Here is a 21,518-nt window from a genome sequence, read left to right as displayed (position 1 = left end):
CCTAGAGCTACACATTCAATGGATCTTGCTGCTCTCTGATCCCACCTTCTAACAGAACAATGTCAACCGGAAAGGGAGCACTATCAAATCACAATGGGACACCTGGGTAGTTCAATTATGTAGCCATAAACTAGGATATCAGTCAGTTCATCAAGATGGCAAGTTTTTCATTCAGTCCATATTTACATGGGAGCCATAGTGTAGTTTTGAAAACACTTTTATTCTTCAGTACAAAAAAACAGCCCAGCCAGCGTGCTTGATCCCTCCGAAAGGACTTAATCAGGGCTGTGAAATGAATATACACAAAGCCAATTTAAGAACACCAGGCACCGAGAGTAATTGCTGAGAAACCATTATTGGTGGGTGAATGGTCGAGGGGTAACTAGAAAAAATAGTTGAGCAGGCGTTGTCTGGAAGATCATAGCTCGTGCAATACAAAGTGGCACAGAGAATCTTCCTATAACAGGGAGAACCCTGGCTAGATTTTTTTCACCACCTGTGAATGCGCAATGTCAACAATTTTTGCACGTTGTTTCTGCAAAAGCACTTGTTAGAAGCTGCATTCCAGCTAAAATGGTACCCAGAAATCCTATGCCGTTTTGCTCTTACATTTCCTCCCCAGAGTTCTGAAGAAGATGAAGAATAACCCAAATGATCATAATGGTTCCAGATTGAGCCAGGAGAGTGTGGTACCGAATCTTCAAGGCATGAGCATCTGTCCATCTGACTGGCCCCTAACCAGGACCTCTTGTCTTAGCAACAAGGTAGGATCCTACAGGCAAATCTACACCTATATGCACTGAGACTGAGTGGCGGCAATTTAATGCATTTGGTTTACTGCCTGAAGTAATGGATGCCATCTTTGCTGCCAAGTGCCCTTCCATAAAAATCCATATATGCTAGGCACTCTGAGTTTAACTGTGCTGTTCTCAATCATGCCCCCCCCCCTTCCTTACAGGCAAAAGTGTCCGATGTTTGTGTCTTTTTTTTTTTTTTTTTTTTTGTCTGGAGCACAGCAATGCTCTCTAGTTGACCCCCCAAAAAAAAAAAAAGCGTATTTGTTGGCCTTTTCTACCTTTGTAGGTCTGTGGACCAACTGTCCTTGTTCAAATCACCTGTTGCGATGTGGTTTATAAAAGGTTCGACACACATCTCCTCCTAAGCCATTTTTAATGCCATAGTGGGGCCTTAGTTGCTCGCTGCCTCTCCTGACTTTAAAGACCATCTTTCTCATTGTGATTGTCAACTGCAGGTACTGTCAGTGTAACACCCCTTCACCACTTTTCTCCCAGATGAAGTGGTGCTGAAGACTTGGACGCCTTCTCACCAAAAGCCATGGCTTTCTTCAACATATGGCGATCCATTACTCTATTGGTGTTTTCTGCTTTCTCTCTCCTTCACCCTTTGAAAGAGGAGAGGCTCCATTGGTTGAACCCCTAAATGGCTTTAAGCTTTCATATTGATCGTACCAAGGACCATTGAGCTTTCTTGAGTTTCTCTAGACTAGGGAAAGGAAAGGCTGTGCAAAAGAGGACCTTGTATAGCTGGATAGTCCTTTACATTAAGATTTGCTTAGCAGTGGCCAAGAAGCTGTCTCTGGAGGACCTGAGAGTCCATTTCTCCAGGGTCATCGCTGCTACCAATAAATTGACAAGAGGAGTGCCTGTTGACAGCTGCTTGGGTGCGACATGGGCATCAGTGTATACATTAACAAAGCACAAATGCCTTGACTGCCATGTGTGGCGGGAGGGACCTTTTGCCTACTTAGTCCTGCAAAACATTTTGTTTAAGCACACTCCACAGACCCTCCACCTTGGAAGGTATTGCTCAGGCACCTATTCTAAGGTTAGGAATCTGCAGTTAGACATACTCATCAGAAGAACGAGTTTGCTTTCTGGTAGTCACCTAAAAGCAGGTTCCTCACTGCCCCCTCACATCCCAGGTCTGTAGAGAGGTCTGTGTTATTAAAAAGAAAAAAGAAAAAGTTCCCAAGTTCATTCTTAGAACACTAAAACCATCCATTGTTTGTTCCCCACATCTGAGGGTACAGACAAAAACAAGAAACTGATGTCCGCGCGCAGGGGTGGCCCCTATATGCGATTCTGCTTTGTCCCTTCTAGGGCAGTATGGAGTTGACGTGCCGCACACAAGAGCACTGCTATGGAAAAATCACCAGTTCTAGGCTGGTGCCTGCAGAGTATTCCAAGGTGTGGAATCTGCATTTGGCTAGAGTATCAAGTTACCGAAGGTAAGTAACTTGTTTCATGGGGCCCAATTTGTCATTATTTTATAAAATGTGGAGATAAAATAAAATTGTTCTACTTCTACCCACCCTGTTATGGAAAAATTTGAATTTTATGCCTAGGAATGTTGGTTAATATTATGCCTATTCAAAGCCCTGCAATAACATTCTCCACAACACTAATAGTAGGTTTGAAATTAAACCTCTTGGAAATAGAATCTCCAGCCAAATCATTTAACCCAAAAATATCATGTATGCCCGACGTGAGTCCCTTCCTTGCTGTGCCACTGGACTAAAGCTAGCCTGGTCCGAGGATGCATGTTCCCAGTCAGGGAGGACCTAGGTTGGGAGTTCGGGCTGCAGTGTTCCCAAGGGGAATAGGGTCAAGACTTATTGGCATATGGCTGGGTCCAAACTGGGGTGCCATGGTGAGCAAAACAACAATGGATTTAACCCAGATCTGTGACTGGGAGTGAGTGTTTGAAAATGTTCAGCACTACGCCCATCATCCTTTTGTGACCCCAAAATATAATTTAGCCGTCCTCCCACAGGGACTGTTACTGAATACACACCAAACATAGATATACACCCACTCCTGCGAATTCATCAACTTTCTCAAGCATCTTGCTAAAGTGTGAGAGGAAGCAGGCCTGCACATCTGTATGTAAGACACTAACAAATTATTCTCTGAATACCCTGTTGGACATCCATTTCTCCTCTTATTCCTTCAAACACTTCGCTACACAAAACTTAGCCTGAGAAAATGAATAAAAGGCACTTAAAGGCCTAGTCTTAGGTTTCCTACGAACATAAAAACAAAACCCTTCTGGTTGATAACTCCTAGAAGCTGCATCTTACGCACTCACACACGACATTCTGCTGTATGGCACTAAAGCACAGCAATATTAGTTTGATAGGTGAACTCTTTAATGGTAACTTTTTCATTTGGCTGCCATGTTCTCAACAGATTCAGCACCATAGTCACATCTCACAGCGAACTGTATTTCGGCAGAGGCACTCTAACAACTAATCGCTCTAAAACGTAATTATTTTTCTCACAACAATCTTGTCCCTTTTTAGAAATACCAGGTTGCATAGGTTCGCCATCACCAGCCATCCAATCTCTTCGAAAAACCTTCTTTTTCGGTTCGGCCTTATCATTCACTGACCTTCTAACAGAATTTTCCCTAAAAAATCAAAACCAGTGTTTCTCAAAGAAAGAATTGCGAGCGGATTTTTCGTGGCTCGTAAAAGTTCAAGAATTAAAGATGCCTTTAAACTCTGTTTATCTTGTCGCATATGCTGCTTTTCAAAGGCCGGTCAAGTGCCAGGCAATGTCTTTTGACAAATTGCTGCCGTTTTTTTCCGTGGGTATTAATGTTGATAAACTCCTCTCACTTTGCATTCAGAGACGGAAAAGTCAAATTAATTATGTTGGAGTACAAAGAGTATGAACGTAAAGGCTGGAAGATTACATTTTTGTAACGCACAACAATCTGTAAATACCTGTAAATTAACTGTATGCATGTAGAAAAGCAAAACAAGCTATTTTTTAAAAAAATTCAGAGGTGTGATGGAAGCAAAGGTTTTAATAGGATCAAAACAAAGGCACTTTAATTGGCCATGCACAAATGATAAATATTCACTGAAACTCAATTTCCACACATTAACATTTGTCTGCAATATAGTTTTATCAGTAAAACGTTACACACATTTAGTGGCCATTTTAGTAGATGTAGTGCTCTCTGTAAATGATAATGCACTGTCACATGATGCTTTAGTTACAATAAAAACACACACCTGATGGGCATTAAAGCTAAGTGGGTCACAGAAGTTTGTTGATCTAAAACTTGAGCTGTGATTCTAAAAACTTTGGAAAGCACTGATCTAAACAACCTGCCTGTGGTACCTTTACTCTGTTTACTTGTGAATCTTGTCTGGTTCATGTGAGCACGTCACTTTAGAAACACCAAAAGCAATCCCTGAACCCCTCAAAGTAGGTTGGTCTAATCTTACATGAAGTACAATATGCACTTCCTGACTTAACAGAATGGCCACATTCACATATTTGACACGCGTAGCTACTGATACTCGAGAAGCCCACACCTTCCAGTGGATGCCCCCACTTGTGCCCCCTTCAGATGTTGAGCGCCCCCTTGCACCCCCATAAGGAGAAACAACCAATCATGGAAGTCTCCTCAAGCACAAGATGCTCTCTTGTGTTTACTCAAAATTACGCATTTACATACTGCACCCTAAAAAAATTGTCTATGAAACCTGCCATTCTCTGCAACGAGGCAACAGCCCCAAACGTAGCCTAACCGCTCACATACATAAAGATCAGAAGCTCCTCATGAAAGACACAGCTGCAATTAGATACAATTGCACGTTCTACCACAATAATATTTGAAATAAACTATACTATGCCTTCTGCAGTCCCAAAACATAATTCACAAACATCACTTAAGCCATCCAAGTTCACACACGTTCAAAGCACTCATCATAAGCAGCAAATAAAAAAGGCAGATGAATGGTCATTGTGATGTTTTAAAGAGTTTAATATTGTTTCTGTTCTGGAATATTCCTACGTTTATTGCTGCTATACAAGCAGCTGTAAAGAAGGCAACATTTTAGCCTACAAGCCTTGCCATAAAATTGGCAGGGTTCTGCCACGAGAGATGCCAAAGCCAAATACCTTTAATTAAATATCCTTCCTTAATCATGGTGATCTCGGAGCACCTTCGGTGGTCACAGTTCGAGAAGGAGATATATTGACATCCCTCTACTTGCATATGCTATAATTAAAAGATAAAAAGCGGTCTGTGAAAACGTGTAGAAAAACAAAATAAAAAAAAAGTAAAACGAGTTACCTTTTCATCTACAGCCAGTGATTAATGGCTGTAAAGACTGATTTTATTTTTGCATACTTGTCGTGCAATACCTATTAACCTCATTTACGTTTTCCCTAAACTTCAGAATCTTCTCATTTATATTTAATTTCTGAAGAGAGCATTTTTTAGGTGACATAAATAGCCTTTAGTTGCGAGAAATACTCAATACTGTTAAATTTTGCAGTTTTTACTGAAAGCATGGTTCTCACAGTAAGTTATTCTGCACCTTCCTATAGTATCGCTCTTGTTAAGTTAAATATGTTTATTCACACAACCACCAGTTAACTGTTTTTACTGGTTAATAGAAATTGTCCAGTCCTGGAGACATTCTACTTTATTTGCAGATGTCAATATGCTGATAACATATCGCTTGAAGTTCTCCATGTAAATACTATTATTATTTTTTTTTTTATTTTTTTTTTTAAATGAGTAAATAAAAGTTTCCAAACAAGAAAACCCTTCCGTCAGCCCATGCAACTTCCCTGGGATCTTTTTTAAACTATATTTTCAAAGGTACTGGACAAGAGATCCAAGTGAGTTGGTAAATTTGGTTGTAGTATTTTTGTCAAGCATCTACTCTATTTGCACCAGAGGTTTCTCATCTATTCAAGAGGACCTCACAAATTTAAAATTAAAGATCCCTGAGAAGTGGCACATACGGTAGAGCTATATGGTTTTCCTCCTCATTCTCTTACCCCCCCCCCCCTCCATCCCTCTTTCTTGTGCATGGTTGTATGCGTCATCCTGAAATACCTTCCTCCTCCCAAACACAAAGATGATTCTGATTGGTCGGATAATATAAATGCAAGCATTTGTCATATAATGAAACTATTCTGATTGGTTGGCTTCACAGCTGAGGCGAGCCACCATTTCAAATCCCATAACAGGAGTTTTGGAGACTGCACACTACAGAATTAGCAAAAGGTAAGACTAAAATCTTCACCTACTACAATTCCATGCCTTGCTGGAGAGTTTGCTTTCTTCTGGCATTTCGCATGTTATAGAGGGGACGAAACTTTACAAAGTTTCTAATCTTATAAGAGGTCAATAAATGCATGTAGCTTTTACTGCCGAGTTTCACATTTGTCTTTTCAACTGCAATTCTTTTTTTAATGTTCTGTGAATTCTGGTTTATATTTGATAAAAGATAAGTTATATCGGAATGTGTAAGCGTTTTGTGTGTTTTAAAGATACATCTGATTAAAGAACTAGAACGAAATAAAAATGTGATGTTATCTGAAACATAACAGGGGGTCCATGCATTGTAAAAAGATCTTCACACGTCTTTTAAAAAAAAAAAAAAAAAAAGGTAATTGGGAAGCGGCATGCAGCGGTGACTCTGGCTAGTATTCTGCATTTGTAATTTGAAGCACCTGCATGAATTCCAGGCTTCGTAGAATTGCTTCTAACAGATAATGCTTTTCAAAATGTAGGTAGAGCATTGTATTGAATCTTAGACATATATTTGTTTGTTTCAACTCTTTATCTAAGCCTCTTTCCACATTATATATCTTATTAGAACCCAACTGAACCTATTAATCGCCTTTGGAAGACTGTACTCTTGAACAATAATCTTCCTTGCTTACCTGCACTTTCCAAACTCTGTAAACGTAAGAAGTGTAATAAAACATTGAAATTGTGATGTGCTGTAGGACGTTGGCTCTGTATGTGCTATTTCAAAGTAAGGAATAGCATGCACAGAGTCCAAGGGTTCCCCTTAGAGGTAAAATAGTGGTAAAAATAGATAATACTAATGCTCTATTTTGTGGTAGTGTGGTCGAGCAGTAGGCTTATCCAAGGAGTAGTGTTAAGCATTTGTTGTACATACACATAGACAATAAATGAGGTACACACACTCAGAGACAAATCCAGCCAATAGGTTTTTATATAGAAAAATATCTTTTCTTAGTTTATTTTAAGAACCACAGGTTCAAATTCTACATGTAATATCTCATTCGAAAGGTATTGCAGGTAAGTACTTTAGGAACTTCAAATCATCAAAATTGCATGTATACTTTTCAAGTTATTCACAAATAGCTGTTTTAAAAGTGGACACTTAGTGCAATTTTCACAGTTCCTAGGGGAGGTAAGTATTTGTTAGGTTAACCAGGTAAGTAAGACACTTACAGGGCTTAGTTCTTTGTCCAAGGTAGCCCACCGTTGGGGGTTCAGAGCAACCCCAAAGTCACCACACCAGCAGCTCAGGGCCGGTCAGGTGCAGAGTTCAAAGTGGTGCCCAAAACGCATAGGCTAGAATGGAGAGAAGGGGGTGCCCCGGTTCCGGTCTGCTTGCAGGTAAGTACCCGCGTCTTCGGAGGGCAGACCAGGGGGGTTGTGTAGGGCACCGGGGGGGACACAAGCCCACACAGAAATTTCACCCTCAGCGGCGCGGGGGCGGCCGGGTGCAGTGTAGAAACAAGCGTCGGGTTCGCAATGTTAGTCTATGAGAGATCTCGGGATCTCTTCAGCGCTGCAGGCAGGCAAGGGGGGGGTTCCTCGGGGAAACCTCCACTTGGGCAAGGGAGAGGGACTCCTGGGGGTCACTTCTCCAGTGAAAGTCCGGTCCTTCAGGTCCTGGGGGCTGCGGGTGCAGGGTCTCTCCCAGGCGTCGGGACTTAGGATTCAAAGAGTCGGGGTCAGGGGAAGCCTCGGGATTCCCTCTGCAGGCGGCGCGGTGGGGCTCAGGGGGGACAGGTTTTGGTACTCACAGTATCAGAGTAGTCCTGGGGTCCCTCCTGAGGTGTCGGATCTCCACCAGCCGAGTCGGGGTCGCCGGGTGCAGTGTTGCAAGTCTCACGCTTCTTGCGGGGAGCTTGCAGGGTTCTTTAAAGCTGCTGGAAACAAAGTTGCAGCTTTTCTTGGAGCAGGTCCGCTGTCCTCGGGAGGTTCTTGTCTTTTTGAAGCAGGGGCAGTCCTCAGAGGATGTCGAGGTCGCTGGTCCCTTTGGAAGGCGTCGCTGGAGCAGGATCTTTGGAAGGCAGGAGACAGGCCGGTGAGTTTCTGGAGCCAAGGCAGTTGTCGTCTTCTGGTCTTCCTCTGCAGGGGTTTTTCAGCTAGGCAGTCCTTCTTCTTGTAGTTGCAGGAATCTAATTTTCTAGGGTTCAGGGTAGCCCTTAAATACTAAATTTAAGGGCGTGTTTAGGTCTGGGGGGTTAGTAGCCAATGGCTACTAGCCCTGAGGGTGGGTACACCCTCTTTGTGCCTCCTCCCAAGGGGAGGGGGTCACAATCCTAACCCTATTGGGGGAATCCTCCATCTGCAAGATGGAGGATTTCTAAAAGTTAGAGTCACTTCAGCTCAGGACACCTTAGGGGCTGCCCTGACTGGCCAGTGACTCCTCCTTGTTGCTTTCTTTGTTCCCTCCAGCCTTGCCGCCAAAAGTGGGGGCCGTGGCCGGAGGGGGCGGGCAACTCCACTAAGCTGGAGTGCCCTGCTGGGCTGGGACAAAGGGGTGAGCCTTTGAGGCTCACCGCCAGGTGTCACAGCTCCTGCCTGGGGGAGGTGTTAGCATCTCCACCCAGTGCAGGCTTTGTTACTGGCCTCAGAGTGACAAAGGCACTCTCCCCATGGGGCCAGCAACATGTCTCTAGTGTGGCAGGCTGCTGGAACTAGTCAGCCTACACAGATAGTCGGTTAAGTTTCAGGGGGCACCTCTAAGGTGCCCTCTGGGGTGTATTTTGCAATAAAATGTACACTGGCATCAGTGTGCATTTATTGTGCTGAGAAGTTTGATACCAAACTTCCCAGTTTTCAGTGTAGCCATTATGGTGCTGTGGAGTTCGTGTTTGACAGACTCCCAGACCATATACTCTTATGGCTACCCTGCACTTACAATGTCTAAGGTTTTGTTTAGACACTGTAGGGGTACCATGCTCATGCACTGGTACCCTCACCTATGGTATAGTGCACCCTGCCTTAGGGCTGTAAGGCCTGCTAGAGGGGTGTCTTACCTATACTGCATAGGCAGTGAGAGGCTGGCATGGCACCCTGAGGGGAGTGCCATGTCGACTTACTCATTTTGTTCTCACTAGCACACACAGGCTTGTAAGCAGTGTGTCTGTGCTGAGTGAGGGGTCTCTAGGGTGGCATAAGACATGCTGCAACCCTTAGAGACCTTTCTTGGCATCAGGGCCCTTGGTACTAGAAGTACCAGTTACAAGGGACTTATCTGAATGCCAGGGTGTGCCAATTGTGGATACAATGGTACATTTTAGGTGAAGGAACACTGGTGCTGGGGCCTGGTTAGCAGGGTCCCAGCACACTTCTCAGTCAAGTCAGCATCAGTATCAGGCAAAAAAGTGGGGGGTAACTGCAACAGGGAGCCATTTCTTTACACAAGCCCCCCCCAGCCCACAGGCCAGGAGACTCAGCCCAAGCTGGGAGAGTCTTCCTAGTCTGTCAGGCGAGGAAGAGTAGGAGAAATAGGCTGGTTAGTTGCAGGGCCTACTCTGCCTTACATCCTTCTGTTCAGGTCATTCCCTTTGGGGAACTGACCCACTTCCACAGTGATAGGACCTAGTCTGAATTGCCTCTTGTCTGCCTCTTCAATGTCTCCACCCATTCTTTCTATTTTGGTCTTAGAGGTATCCACCTCTGCTAACCTTATCTTGGCCAGGGTTACCCCTAGCTTACCCAGAGAGGTTACCCAGAGCTGGAGTAACCCCACCATGACCAATAGGGTCAGGGGGCCTAACTTGCTATTTGGCATGGGGTCAGACCACCATGCTAAGGATAGTGCAGCCATAAAGGCTAACACCCAGCAGAGGCCACTGACAGCTGTCAGTGCCCAGAACCACACCTTTAGCTCTTCACCTAAAAGGGAAGGGGCTAAGTTACAGGCCTCTTTGGGTTCAGGTTGCCTGTCTGCTGTATTAGAGTGGGGGGTTACCACATCTTGTAGTAAACACCCTTCTTCCACTCTTTCTTCTGTTAGCTGAGGAGCCACCCACTCAGGTTTAACAGTTGCCTGACTAGCCAGGACTTCTTGTGGGTCAGGTTGGACTTTATCAGGGCCATTTTTGGAGTTCTCCCCTACTGGAGCAGAATCTCCTTGGCTTGCTGTAACCTTGGCTAAAGGTTGTCCACCCTTCCTACTCTGTTTTCTTTTCTTCTTCTTCTGGGGCCTGTTTGCATTTACTGCAGAGGCAGGACTTCCAGAATCCTTGGGAGAGGACTGGCACTGGACCAGTTTCTCTCTTGGGCTCTGACTAACCTCTGGGTAGTCATTTCCAAGGAGACAATCAAGGGGGAGGTCTGTACTGACTACTACCCTTCTCCAGCTAAGAGTGCCACCCACTTCTATGGGCACTAAAGCCACAGGCCTCTTAGTGACCCTGTCTAGGCTAACTCTTACCCTGGCAGTCTCACCTGGGATGTACTGGTTTGAGAGCACCAGCCTGTCATGCACAATAGTGTGACTGGCACAAGTGTCTCTCAGGGCAGTGGTTGGGATTCCATTCACCAGTAGGTGGTGGAAGTGTCTACTTCCCTCTGGAATCTCCAACTCACCTGTTGGGCCCTGTTTCCAGTTGAAGGCTAGGAAGACCTCCTCATCTGAGGGGTCATCTCCCATGGCTACACTGGTTACCCCTGGAATTTTGTTCTGGGGTTTGTTTTTGGGACAAGAAGTGTCCTTGGTGTGGTGCCCAGACTGTTTACAGTTGTGGCACCATGCCTTAGTGGCATCCCAGTTCTTACCCTGGTACCCACCTTTGTTTTGGGTTGTGTCTTGGGGCCCACCCACCTGTTCTGGTTTTTGGGGGCCTACAGAGGACACTTTTTCTTTGTTTCTAGTGTCACCCACTTTCTCCTGGGGAGTTTTTGTAACCCCTTTCTTTTGGTCACCCCCAGTGGAAGTTTTGGTTACCCTAGTCTTGACCCAGTGGTCTGCCTTCTTTCCCAATTCTTGGGGAGAAATTGGACCTAGGTCTACCAGATACTGATGCAACTTTTCATTGAAGCAGTTACTTAAAATGTGTTCTTTCATAAACAAATTATAAAGCCCAACATAGTCACACACTTCATTTCCAGTTAACCAACCATCTAGTGTTTTTACTGAGTAGTCTACAAAATCAACCCAGGTCTGGCTCGAGGTTTTTTGAGCCCCCCTGAATCTAATTCTATACTCCTCAGTGGAGAATCCAAAGCCCTCAATCAGGGTACCCTTCATGAGGTCATAAGATTCTGCATCTTTTCCAGAGAGTGTGAGGAGTCTATCCCTACACTTTCCAGTGAACATTTCCCAAAGGAGAGCACCCCAGTGAGATCTGTTTACTTTTCTGGTTACACAAGCCCTCTCAAAAGCTGTGAACCATTTGGTGATGTCATCACCATCTTCATATTTTGTTACAATCCCTTTGGGGATTTTTAGGATGTCAGGAGAATCTCTGACCCTATTTAAGTTGCTGCCACCATTGATGGGACCTAGGCCCATCTCTTTTCTTTCCCTTTCTATGGCTAGGAGCTGCTTTTCCAAAGCCAATCTTTTGACCATCCTGGCTAACAGGGGGTCATCCTCACTGAGAGCATCCTCAGTGATTTCAGAAATGCTGGACCCTCCTGTGAGGGAAGCAACATTTCTGACTATCATTTTTGGGGACAGGGCTTGAGAGTCCCTGGTCTCCCTATTTAGGACTGGAAGGGGGGAATTGCCCTCCAAGTCACTGATTTCTTCCTCTGTGAAGTCATCCTCAGAGGGGTTGGCTTTTTCAAACTCTGCCAACAGCTCCTGGAGCTGAATTTTGGTAGGTCTGGAGCCAATGGTTATTTTCTTTATATTACAGAGAGACCTTAGCTCCCTCATCTTAAGATGGAGGTAAGGTGTGGTGTCGAGTTCCACCACATTCATCTCTGTATCAGACATTATTTTGCTAAAAGTTGGAAGACTTTTTAAAGAATCTAAAACTGTTTCTAGAATCTAATTTCAAACCTTTAACAAACTTTTAAACTCTAAAAGACAATGCTAAACAGGGACTTAACACACAAGGCCCTAGCAGGACTTTTAAGAATTTAGAAAAATTTCAAATTGCAAAAATGAATTTCTAATGACAATTTTGGAATTTGTCGTGTGATCAGGTATTGGCTGAGTAGTCCAGCAAATGCAAAGTCTTGTACCCCACCGCTGATCCACCAATGTAGGACGTTGGCTCTGTATGTGCTATTTCAAAGTAAGGAATAGCATGCACAGAGTCCAAGGGTTCCCCTTAGAGGTAAAATAGTGGTAAAAATAGATAATACTAATGCTCTATTTTGTGGTAGTGTGGTCGAGCAGTAGGCTTATCCAAGGAGTAGTGTTAAGCATTTGTTGTACATACACATAGACAATAAATGAGGTACACACACTCAGAGACAAATCCAGCCAATAGGTTTTTATATAGAAAAATATCTTTTCTTAGTTTATTTTAAGAACCACAGGTTCAAATTCTACATGTAATATCTCATTCGAAAGGTATTGCAGGTAAGTACTTTAGGAACTTCAAATCATCAAAATTGCATGTATACTTTTCAAGTTATTCACAAATAGCTGTTTTAAAAGTGGACACAGTGCAATTTTCACAGTTCCTAGGGGAGGTAAGTATTTGTTAGGTTAACCAGGTAAGTAAGACACTTACAGGGCTTAGTTCTTGGTCCAAGGTAGCCCACCGTTGGGGGTTCAGAGCAACCCCAAAGTCACCACACCAGCAGCTCAGGGCCGGTCAGGTGCAGAGTTCAAAGTGGTGCCCAAAACGCATAGGCTAGAATGGAGAGAAGGGGGTGCCCCGGTTCCGGTCTGCTTGCAGGTAAGTACCTGCGTCTTCGGAGGGCAGACCAGGGGGGTTGTGTAGGGCACCGGGGGGGACACAAGCCCACACAGAAATTTCACCCTCAGCGGCGCGGGGGCGGCCGGGTGCAGTGTAGAAACAAGCGTCGGGTTCGCAATGTTAGTCTATGAGAGATCTCGGGATCTCTTCAGCGCTGCAGGCAGGCAAGGGGGGGGTTCCTCGGGGAAACCTCCACTTGGGCAAGGGAGAGGGACTCCTGGGGGTCACTTCTCCAGTGAAAGTCCGGTCCTTCAGGTCCTGGGGGCTGCGGGTGCAGGGTCTCTCCCAGGCGTCGGGACTTAGGATTCAAAGAGTCGGGGTCAGGGGAAGCCTCGGGATTCCCTCTGCAGGCGGCGCAGTGGGGGCTCAGGGGGGACAGGTTTTGGTACTCACAGTATCAGAGTAGTCCTGGGGTCCCTCCTGAGGTGTCGGATCTCCACCAGCCGAGTCGGGGTCGCCGGGTGCAGTGTTGCAAGTCTCACGCTTCTTGCGGGGAGCTTGCAGGGTTCTTTAAAGCTGCTGGAAACAAAGTTGCAGCTTTTCTTGGAGCAGGTCCGCTGTCCTCGGGAGGTTCTTGTCTTTTCGAAGCAGGGGCAGTCCTCAGAGGATGTCGAGGTCGCTGGTCCCTTTGGAAGGCGTCGCTGGAGCAGGATCTTTGGAAGGCAGGAGACAGGCCGGTGAGTTTCTGGAGCCAAGGCAGTTGTCGTCTTCTGGTCTTCCTCTGCAGGGGTTTTTCAGCTAGGCAGTCCTTCTTCTTGTAGTTGCAGGAATCTAATTTTCTAGGGTTCAGGGTAGCCCTTAAATACTAAATTTAAGGGCGTGTTTAGGTCTGGGGGGTTAGTAGCCAATGGCTACTAGCCCTGAGGGTGGGTACACCCTCTTTGTGCCTCCTCCCAAGGGGAGGGGGTCACAATCCTAACCCTATTGGGGGAATCCTCCATCTGCAAGATGGAGGATTTCTAAAAGTTAGAGTCACTTCAGCTCAGGACACCTTAGGGGCTGCCCTGACTGGCCAGTGACTCCTCCTTGTTGCTTTCTTTGTTCCCTCCAGCCTTGCCGCCAAAAGTGGGGGCCGTGGCCGGAGGGGGCGGGCAACTCCACTAAGCTGGAGTGCCCTGCTGGGCTGGGACAAAGGGGTGAGCCTTTGAGGCTCACCGCCAGGTGTCACAGCTCCTGCCTGGGGGAGGTGTTAGCATCTCCACCCAGTGCAGGCTTTGTTACTGGCCTCAGAGTGACAAAGGCACTCTCCCCATGGGGCCAGCAACATGTCTCTAGTGTGGCAGGCTGCTGGAACTAGTCAGCCTACACAGATAGTCGGTTAAGTTTCAGGGGGCACCTCTAAGGTGCCCTCTGGGGTGTATTTTGCAATAAAATGTACACTGGCATCAGTGTGCATTTATTGTGCTGAGAAGTTTGATACCAAACTTCCCAGTTTTCAGTGTAGCCATTATGGTGCTGTGGAGTTCGTGTTTGACAGACTCCCAGACCATATACTCTTATGGCTACCCTGCACTTACAATGTCTAAGGTTTTGTTTAGACACTGTAGGGGTACCATGCTCATGCACTGGTACCCTCACCTATGGTATAGTGCACCCTGCCTTAGGGCTGTAAGGCCTGCTAGAGGGGTGTCTTACCTATACTGCATAGGCAGTGAGAGGCTGGCATGGCACCCTGAGGGGAGTGCCATGTCGAATTACTCATTTTGTTCTCACTAGCACACACAGGCTTGTAAGCAGTGTGTCTGTGCTGAGTGAGGGGTCTCTAGGGTGGCATAAGACATGCTGCAACTCTTAGAGACCTTTCTTGGCATCAGGGCCCTTGGTACTAGAAGTACCAGTTACAAGGGACTTATCTGAATGCCAGGGTGTGCCAATTGTGGATACAATGGTACATTTTAGGTGAAGGAACACTGGTGCTGGGGCCTGGTTAGCAGGGTCCCAGCACACTTCTCAGTCAAGTCAGCATCAGTATCAGGCAAAAAAGTGGGGGGTAACTGCAACAGGGAGCCATTTCTTTACATGTGCATAAAGACCAATAAACATGAAATTACGTATATTGGAAATTATTTGAGTACTATTGGGTTAAATAACTCAATGGGTAGTTGATGTTCGCAGTAATGCATTTCACAACTTGGAGACACATTTCTGTTTCTGTGTTTTTTGTCAAAGCCATATTTGAAAGTTTAAACTCTTTACAACTAAGGGTAAGAAAAGATACACTTGGAGCTTTGGGAGCCTAAAAGAATCAATTCGAATTATGCACCTTTTAATCCTATGTACATTGCGGTACTAGATCATTACTGGAATTCGAGTTCTAGGCTTTTTTTATTTTGCATTGTGTATTATGAACTCCTTAATCCTGTGCACCCCCTTCTGCTACCATTGCAGTTAACATATGGAATTTCTGGTTAAATTGATACAATTAATATACATGAATGCAAACGGTGCCAAGAAAAACTGCCTCAGTACATGCCACAGTTACCTTAATGGTAATACTCCGCTCACAACAACGTTTTGGTCTTTTCAAGTGTGAGAAAAGGTAGAATCCCGTTTTTCACACCCCGAAATGCACGTTCACATGCACCATAGTGTGTCTCAGCTCTAGTCAAACCTCTCTGTGAAAGGAGAGCACGTCTGCCCTAGATTGGTGTGGAAGATCTCACGGAAAAGCTTTTAGTTATATTGTCCAGCAGAGTCAAAGAGGCAGAGAGATTATAATAAAAATTTAGCACCCAACTCGAATGTGCCCTCCTTATTAGACATTGTACTCAGCACTCGCATTGTAAATTGTATTGCATCTCTAGTTGTGGTCTTGTCACGTTAAGTCGATTTTGATTTCTTTGTTTATTTCTAACGGGGCTACAATGTTTGATCGTTTGACACGGGTGGTGCACTTGAGCAGATGAATTTATTTATGAATATTATTTGTTGCATCATATATCCTAATTTATTAATGCTCCGTAGCTTTTGTATTGGAGTTGGTCCCCGTTGCCAGTCCACGGGTAACAGGAGGATGTAATGGAGAGTGAGTGGCTATTCTGTCTAGAGGTCACAAGCAAACCGAGATTGACTGGAGGGGCCAGGGGTTAGAATGGCTGCAGTGGAGCGATGTTATTCTGTCATGATGTGCCTGCCAGACTCATCCCCACCCATCTAGCCTCCTACTTGAAACTTTGTGTGTATTGGTGGAGGACTTCAGCTAACTGGAGTGTAAGTGTTGTTTTAAGTGTACTGAAAAAGTTCCGAGTGTTCGAGTTTTGCTCTTTTTTTGTGCCCAGTTCACAGAGGTCTGGTAGGGGAGGGGTGAAGAGGTCATTTAATGCCCTAATGCTTTAAAGACCACATAATGCACACTTCCCCTTTAAAAGTTTTCTTATTCAGCGCTATTGGTTCCGTTAAAAAATCCTCTATACACATCACAGCTGCGGTTTTGCAATCATCACTATCCCTCCATGTTTGCTACTTACTTTGATGGTGCTAATGGAGCCACGGTTTTCTTTCTGAACACACGTTTCAATTTCATTTTTTTTAATCCTTTAGTGAGCTTTGAAAGTATTTGTGCATAGATGGATTCGGGTTTTGGGTGCAAACAGTTTGCTGTTAGAAGTCGGGGCTATTTTTAATTGTTCTTAATCATTTTATTGGCAGTGCTTTCATCAAAATAGTAAAATAAGCCACTGTGAACAGAGGGGACACTATTTCTTTTACTGGAGTAGCTGAATAGTATATGAAGATATTGAAGTTGTTCTTCACATATTAAATACAGTAACGAGTGATTTGATGTTTTCCCTTTGATTTTTAATCGTTCATGGTTCCCCTCTGCAACAAATTCATTTAGAGTAGCTTCACAGTGCACAGTTTGCTTCCTATTTGCATCCAACAGTGGGGATTCGAGGGGCGGAGTCTTGCATTTTCTTGCTTTTACAAATAGTAACCCTATATTGGTCTGTCAAGGGTGCATCTTGGATGCTAGTGGACATGACATTCAACTGAGCAAATTTACCTGAGCGCATGACCTTTAGGCACAAAACCACTCCATATAATTCCACAGCTGACAATTCCAAAACAACCCACTTAATTTCATTCCCAACCACATACTTCCACTATGCTCAAAAACTAGGAGCTGCAGAAGATCCCAGGAGTCGCCTACAAGCTGTCCCTCTACGGTCGCTGGATTGCAGGAGGGTTGGTGACCAGTGAGGCCATCAACAAGCACTGGCAAATGCAAACAGGAGCTGAAGAGGTATTTGCAAAGTTTTGGGGACCAGTAAGGTCCAAAGGACTCTACCCTTGAGTCAGGGGTGGTCCTCAGCACGTAAGAAGGCCAGCAGATGTTGTTCGAGCCCCCACAAGTGACCCACAGACAGTGGACGCAGGGAGTCACAAGGAGGTCTCAACAGCAAAACAAACAAGTCCTGTCGCAGGAGTTGGAGGACAGGGGCTGATCTTCGAGTTGCAGAGTGCTGGAAGCTGGGGCTTCTTGGCGACTGAAGATCTCCTGGAGGAAGACTTAACAAGCCTTGACAAGAGCAACACTTGTGGTGTACAGAGGTTTCATGCAGGACCCAGGGGCGGCCACAGACCCACCACGTGTGATGCAGAGCCTTTGGATGTCCATGGGACAGCAGACCCCACAAGCCAGTCGACGTTGTCTTAAGGTGACTGCAACGGAGTGACTCCACTCCAAGGGAGATTCCTTTGTGCTTCCAGGTGCAAACCGTTCTTGTGACCCTGGAGGATGCACAGCCTTGGATGTTGCTGAACCTTGCAGGAACCGGAGAAACAGTGTTGCAGTGGGAGCCTTCCCACCAGAAGCAGACTTGTTTTGGTTCCAAAGCAGACCAGCAGTGGTTCCAGAGGCCAGGAGCAGAAGATGTCTTGCAGAGAGCTCCTTGTAGAGACCTTCTCAACAAATCAGAGGAACCACCCATGGAGGAGCCCTTAAGTAACCCTAAAAGGGGGTTGGTCACTCTTGGGTGAACCACCTATCAGAGGCATCTGGAACCAGTCATATACTCCCAGGGGCCTCTGCACATCTTTTTTTCAAGATGGCAGCATCAAGCTGCCACCTGGCAGAGCTCTGTGCACCTCCCTAGGGGAGGAGCTGGACAGGGGGGTGGTCACGCCTCTATCATTCGTGTGGTTTCATGCCAGAGCGGGAAACAGGGGTTCATGAACTGGTGCGAAATGGATTATGTAAGGAGGGCACCAAATGTGCCCGTCAAAGCAGTCTGGTGGCGCTCAGAGGCCACCCCATCCCACCCCAGCCCTTGACACTTAATACACAGGGGGAGGTGGTCACACCGCTTCTTTGCAGAAAATCCTTTGTGCTGCCTTTCTGTGCCTGAGTCTCACCAGCAGGAGGGCAGAACAGTGTCTGGGGTTGGCAGCAGCGTGGGTTGGCAGCCAGACCTCTTAAGGCTGCACAGGCAGAACTTGGGGATCCTCTAAGGAACCCCTAGAGTGCTGGGGATCATGCAACTAGCACTGGAATTGGTGTAGTTGCATGTTTCCAACATGCCTATCTTCGGAGAAGCCATTATGTTGTTGGACCATTGTGTTGACCAGTGTCCACTTCATACCTTAAGATGGCTTCCTTGCACTTAAAAATCTCAGGAAACTGAGTCTGGGATTTGTAGGGGTACCCTGCTCATGCAAGGGTTACCCTCACACTTAGGGACATGCACCTTGCCCTTGGACTGAATGGCCTACCAGAGGGGTGACTTGCAGTGACCAGGATATAAGGTAAGCATTATATCTTAAGTGAAAGGTGCCTGCATCATTTCAAGCAGGCTGCAGAGGCAGGCCCGCAGACAGTTTGCATGGGCTTTCATGGGTGGCACAATACATGCTGCAGCCCATTGGGGGGGGAGGTCCCCTGGTTTACCAGTGCCCTGGGTACCTAGGTTTGATATACTAGGGACTTAAATAGGTGCACCAATATGCCAATTGTGGGTGTAAAAGCTTAGTGTGCCGGGCATGAAAAATCTGCGGATCATCATAATTGGGGGCCATACACGCCCACTAATAGAGCAGCCAAATTATCCTTATGACACTGCACTACCACAAATTGGCCACCTTCCTGAATCTTACTTCCCGAGTGAAGCCTGCCATGTAACATGCAACCCTCATGCTCTGCTGCCCGCTTCCAGGGACCAGGTTTGTTTCCTGCAGTATTGGCAACATCTATGCTATGTCTCTAAGTATACTGCCACTTTGTGCACTTTCCTGTAGTCTTTTGGCCCCCTGACGTTCCACATGAGCAATTTCATCAGCAGTGAACTCTTAGCGTCCACTCCGTCACCAGATGCACCATCATTCATCACCACGGCTCAATAGCTTCACAATCAAAGCATGTTGCGGATCGCACCCTGCAGACAGCATTCACCAGTTCAGTTAATGGTTGTATTGAACCCAACCTACCCCACATCCACCCTGGGCTCCTCAAACAACACAGCAGTGAAATGCCCACCCTGTGCCCATTTAACATAATCCCAATTTAAACAGTGTGGAGCACCCATGAGGACCGATGGTGTCCTGCCAAACTACCCTGCAACACCAAGGCTCAGGGGACCGCAATCCGGCATAGTGTGTGCTAAAACATCTGTAAGAAAAACCAATTACAGGAAACTAGCCTCCACCACGCGTTCACCCGCAGGTTACTTGTCTGGCGTCCGGGGCCCACTCAGTGCCACCAGAGCAGTGAGTCACACATCCAGGACGCAGGTATTAACTACTATTCCGGCATAGGGGAAACCACAGCATGATATCTGCAGTCTTACTCCAAGGCCACCTTCACCGGCTTTCCGGGAAAACAAGCAAACACATCCAAGGTAACGGTGGGCGCGCTCCACCACAAATGTCAGAGAATGTCTCCTGCCCCAAAAGATCAACGAGTAGTTGTTCCACGTACCTCTCCATGTTGCCTATGTCCGTGGATCATCCAGGTCTACAATCTGGAGATTGTGTGGATGTGAACAAGCTTTAAAATCTTGAATGTTAGCCTGCAGTGAGCACTTGCGCCATCTGTTTCTGGGATGCTGAGCCAGTAACCTGTTCATCCTTGGCTTCCGAACACACTCCTCCATCATTTCAAGCCGTTCTGCATGCTTGTCCAGGCGCTCGGACATCCAGTCCATCCAGGACAGCGCATCAATCTTGTCGTCCATTTTAGTGAGGCAGTGCTGCATAACAGTCGGAATCTGCTGCAGCTCGCTACCCATCTCTGGCCCTGCAACATCCCGACAAGCCTTGCGTATTGCTGCGCCTTCATCATGAAGCTTGATAGTCCTCCACAGCTCCGGTTGCAGTTAGGGTTGCATTTTATCTGGTGTGCCCATTATAGACCGCTGCCACTCACTGCTGATTAGTGTTCCGAGGGCGTAAGGCTCCTGCGCCGCCCCTGGCACATTGTAAGGGAGACTGCAGTGCCCAGTGTGGAACACAGGCCTGCACCGGCACAGTTGCCAAGATTCGGCCCTGGCAGTGTCACTAGCCCAGGGGCTTCACTCAGTCTGCCCTTCCCCATGAAGCCAGTCCACTCAGCTGCGACTCCCGGAGCACACCCCACGCCTGGCACAGGCAGTCGGTGTAGTGGGGGCCCCGTAAAGGGCAGCACCAGGGTCCGTTCGGCTCCAGCAGCACAGCAGTTAGTCCTGCGGCATACACTTGTCCCCGCTCATGCGATGACCAGCGGCTCCAGGCACCATCACACGGCGGAATTGCAGCTCCAATGCTGGCACCGCCCGTGCAGACTGCCAAGGAGGTGAACAGGGTAGTGACATATGGCGCTATAGCACCAGGATGATTACGGATAGACGTGCAACCGAAGGAGGTCCCCTGAATGGCATCTTAGGGCCGGGCAAGTCCTGCCCCCTCATAGCCAAGGATTTGAAATATTGTGCAGTGCCCATGGTTTAACCAGCATTTCTGTCTCCAATATTTAGACAGTGTAGTTGTTGCCAGAGAAGTGAGAATGGGACAACCTCTGTGGCAGTTGTCAAAAGTATGTTTGAACCATTTTGAACAATAGGAAGCTGATAAAAAGTTGCAACAGTAAGTGAAAGATGCAAGCAATTCCTTGTTGGCTTTACCTGTGGTGCAATAAAAGCTTTTAATTACTCTCCTTTCACCCTAGATCTGCGCAAGCGGCATTGGACCATAATTTGGGGGGAGGGTAAATAACAGCCGTTATTGTCCGTAGCTGCGGGCACTAACACTTAAAGTTTACACTGAGGATGTTTTGAAGTTCCAAATATATACCTGATCGTAACAAACAAAGGTCAGTTTCTCTTTCACTATCACAAATGCCCACTCCCTGCACATCACCCATCATGGGCTCTTCATATCCTGACCCCTTCTCTCTGCTGTCAGAATTATCAAGACGAAGCAACCCAGACCTCTTATCTTTTTGCAGTGCCTGTGGTCCAAAAGGTTGACAAGAGAAGCTGCTGCTTTCCAAATTGCTGGTGTGTCTGAACTTCTGCTCCATGACACCGCTTTCATCTTGTCCAGTATTTTGATTGAATTCTTGAATGTCATCATGCTTACACCATATGTGGTGGGGAATTAGCAATACGTACTGAT

The 21,518-nt window shown here is 46.2% G+C and overlaps 1 protein-coding gene across 4 annotated transcripts in view; it reads left to right on the top strand.

Annotated features, from left to right (window-relative positions):
* P4HA1 (prolyl 4-hydroxylase subunit alpha 1) overlaps positions 1-21,518 on the top strand; it is a 299,327-nt gene that overhangs the window by 177,632 nt on the left and 100,177 nt on the right. For 2 of the 4 annotated variants that reach the window (XM_069240397.1, XM_069240396.1), the window contains exon 9: positions 5,987-6,057. The exons of the other annotated variants lie outside the window; for them this stretch is intronic. In XM_069240397.1, the coding sequence (XP_069096498.1) occupies positions 5,987-6,057 (71 nt within the window). The remainder of the gene's footprint in view (positions 1-5,986; positions 6,058-21,518) is intronic. 4 annotated transcript variants of the gene reach the window in all.

The sequence above is a fragment of the Pleurodeles waltl genome, chromosome 6 (genome assembly GCF_031143425.1).
Source record: "Pleurodeles waltl isolate 20211129_DDA chromosome 6, aPleWal1.hap1.20221129, whole genome shotgun sequence".
Lineage (NCBI taxonomy): Eukaryota > Metazoa > Chordata > Amphibia > Caudata > Salamandridae > Pleurodeles > Pleurodeles waltl.
Note: the sequence above shows the minus strand (reverse complement) of the source record. Positions and strands in the feature narration are given on the sequence as shown.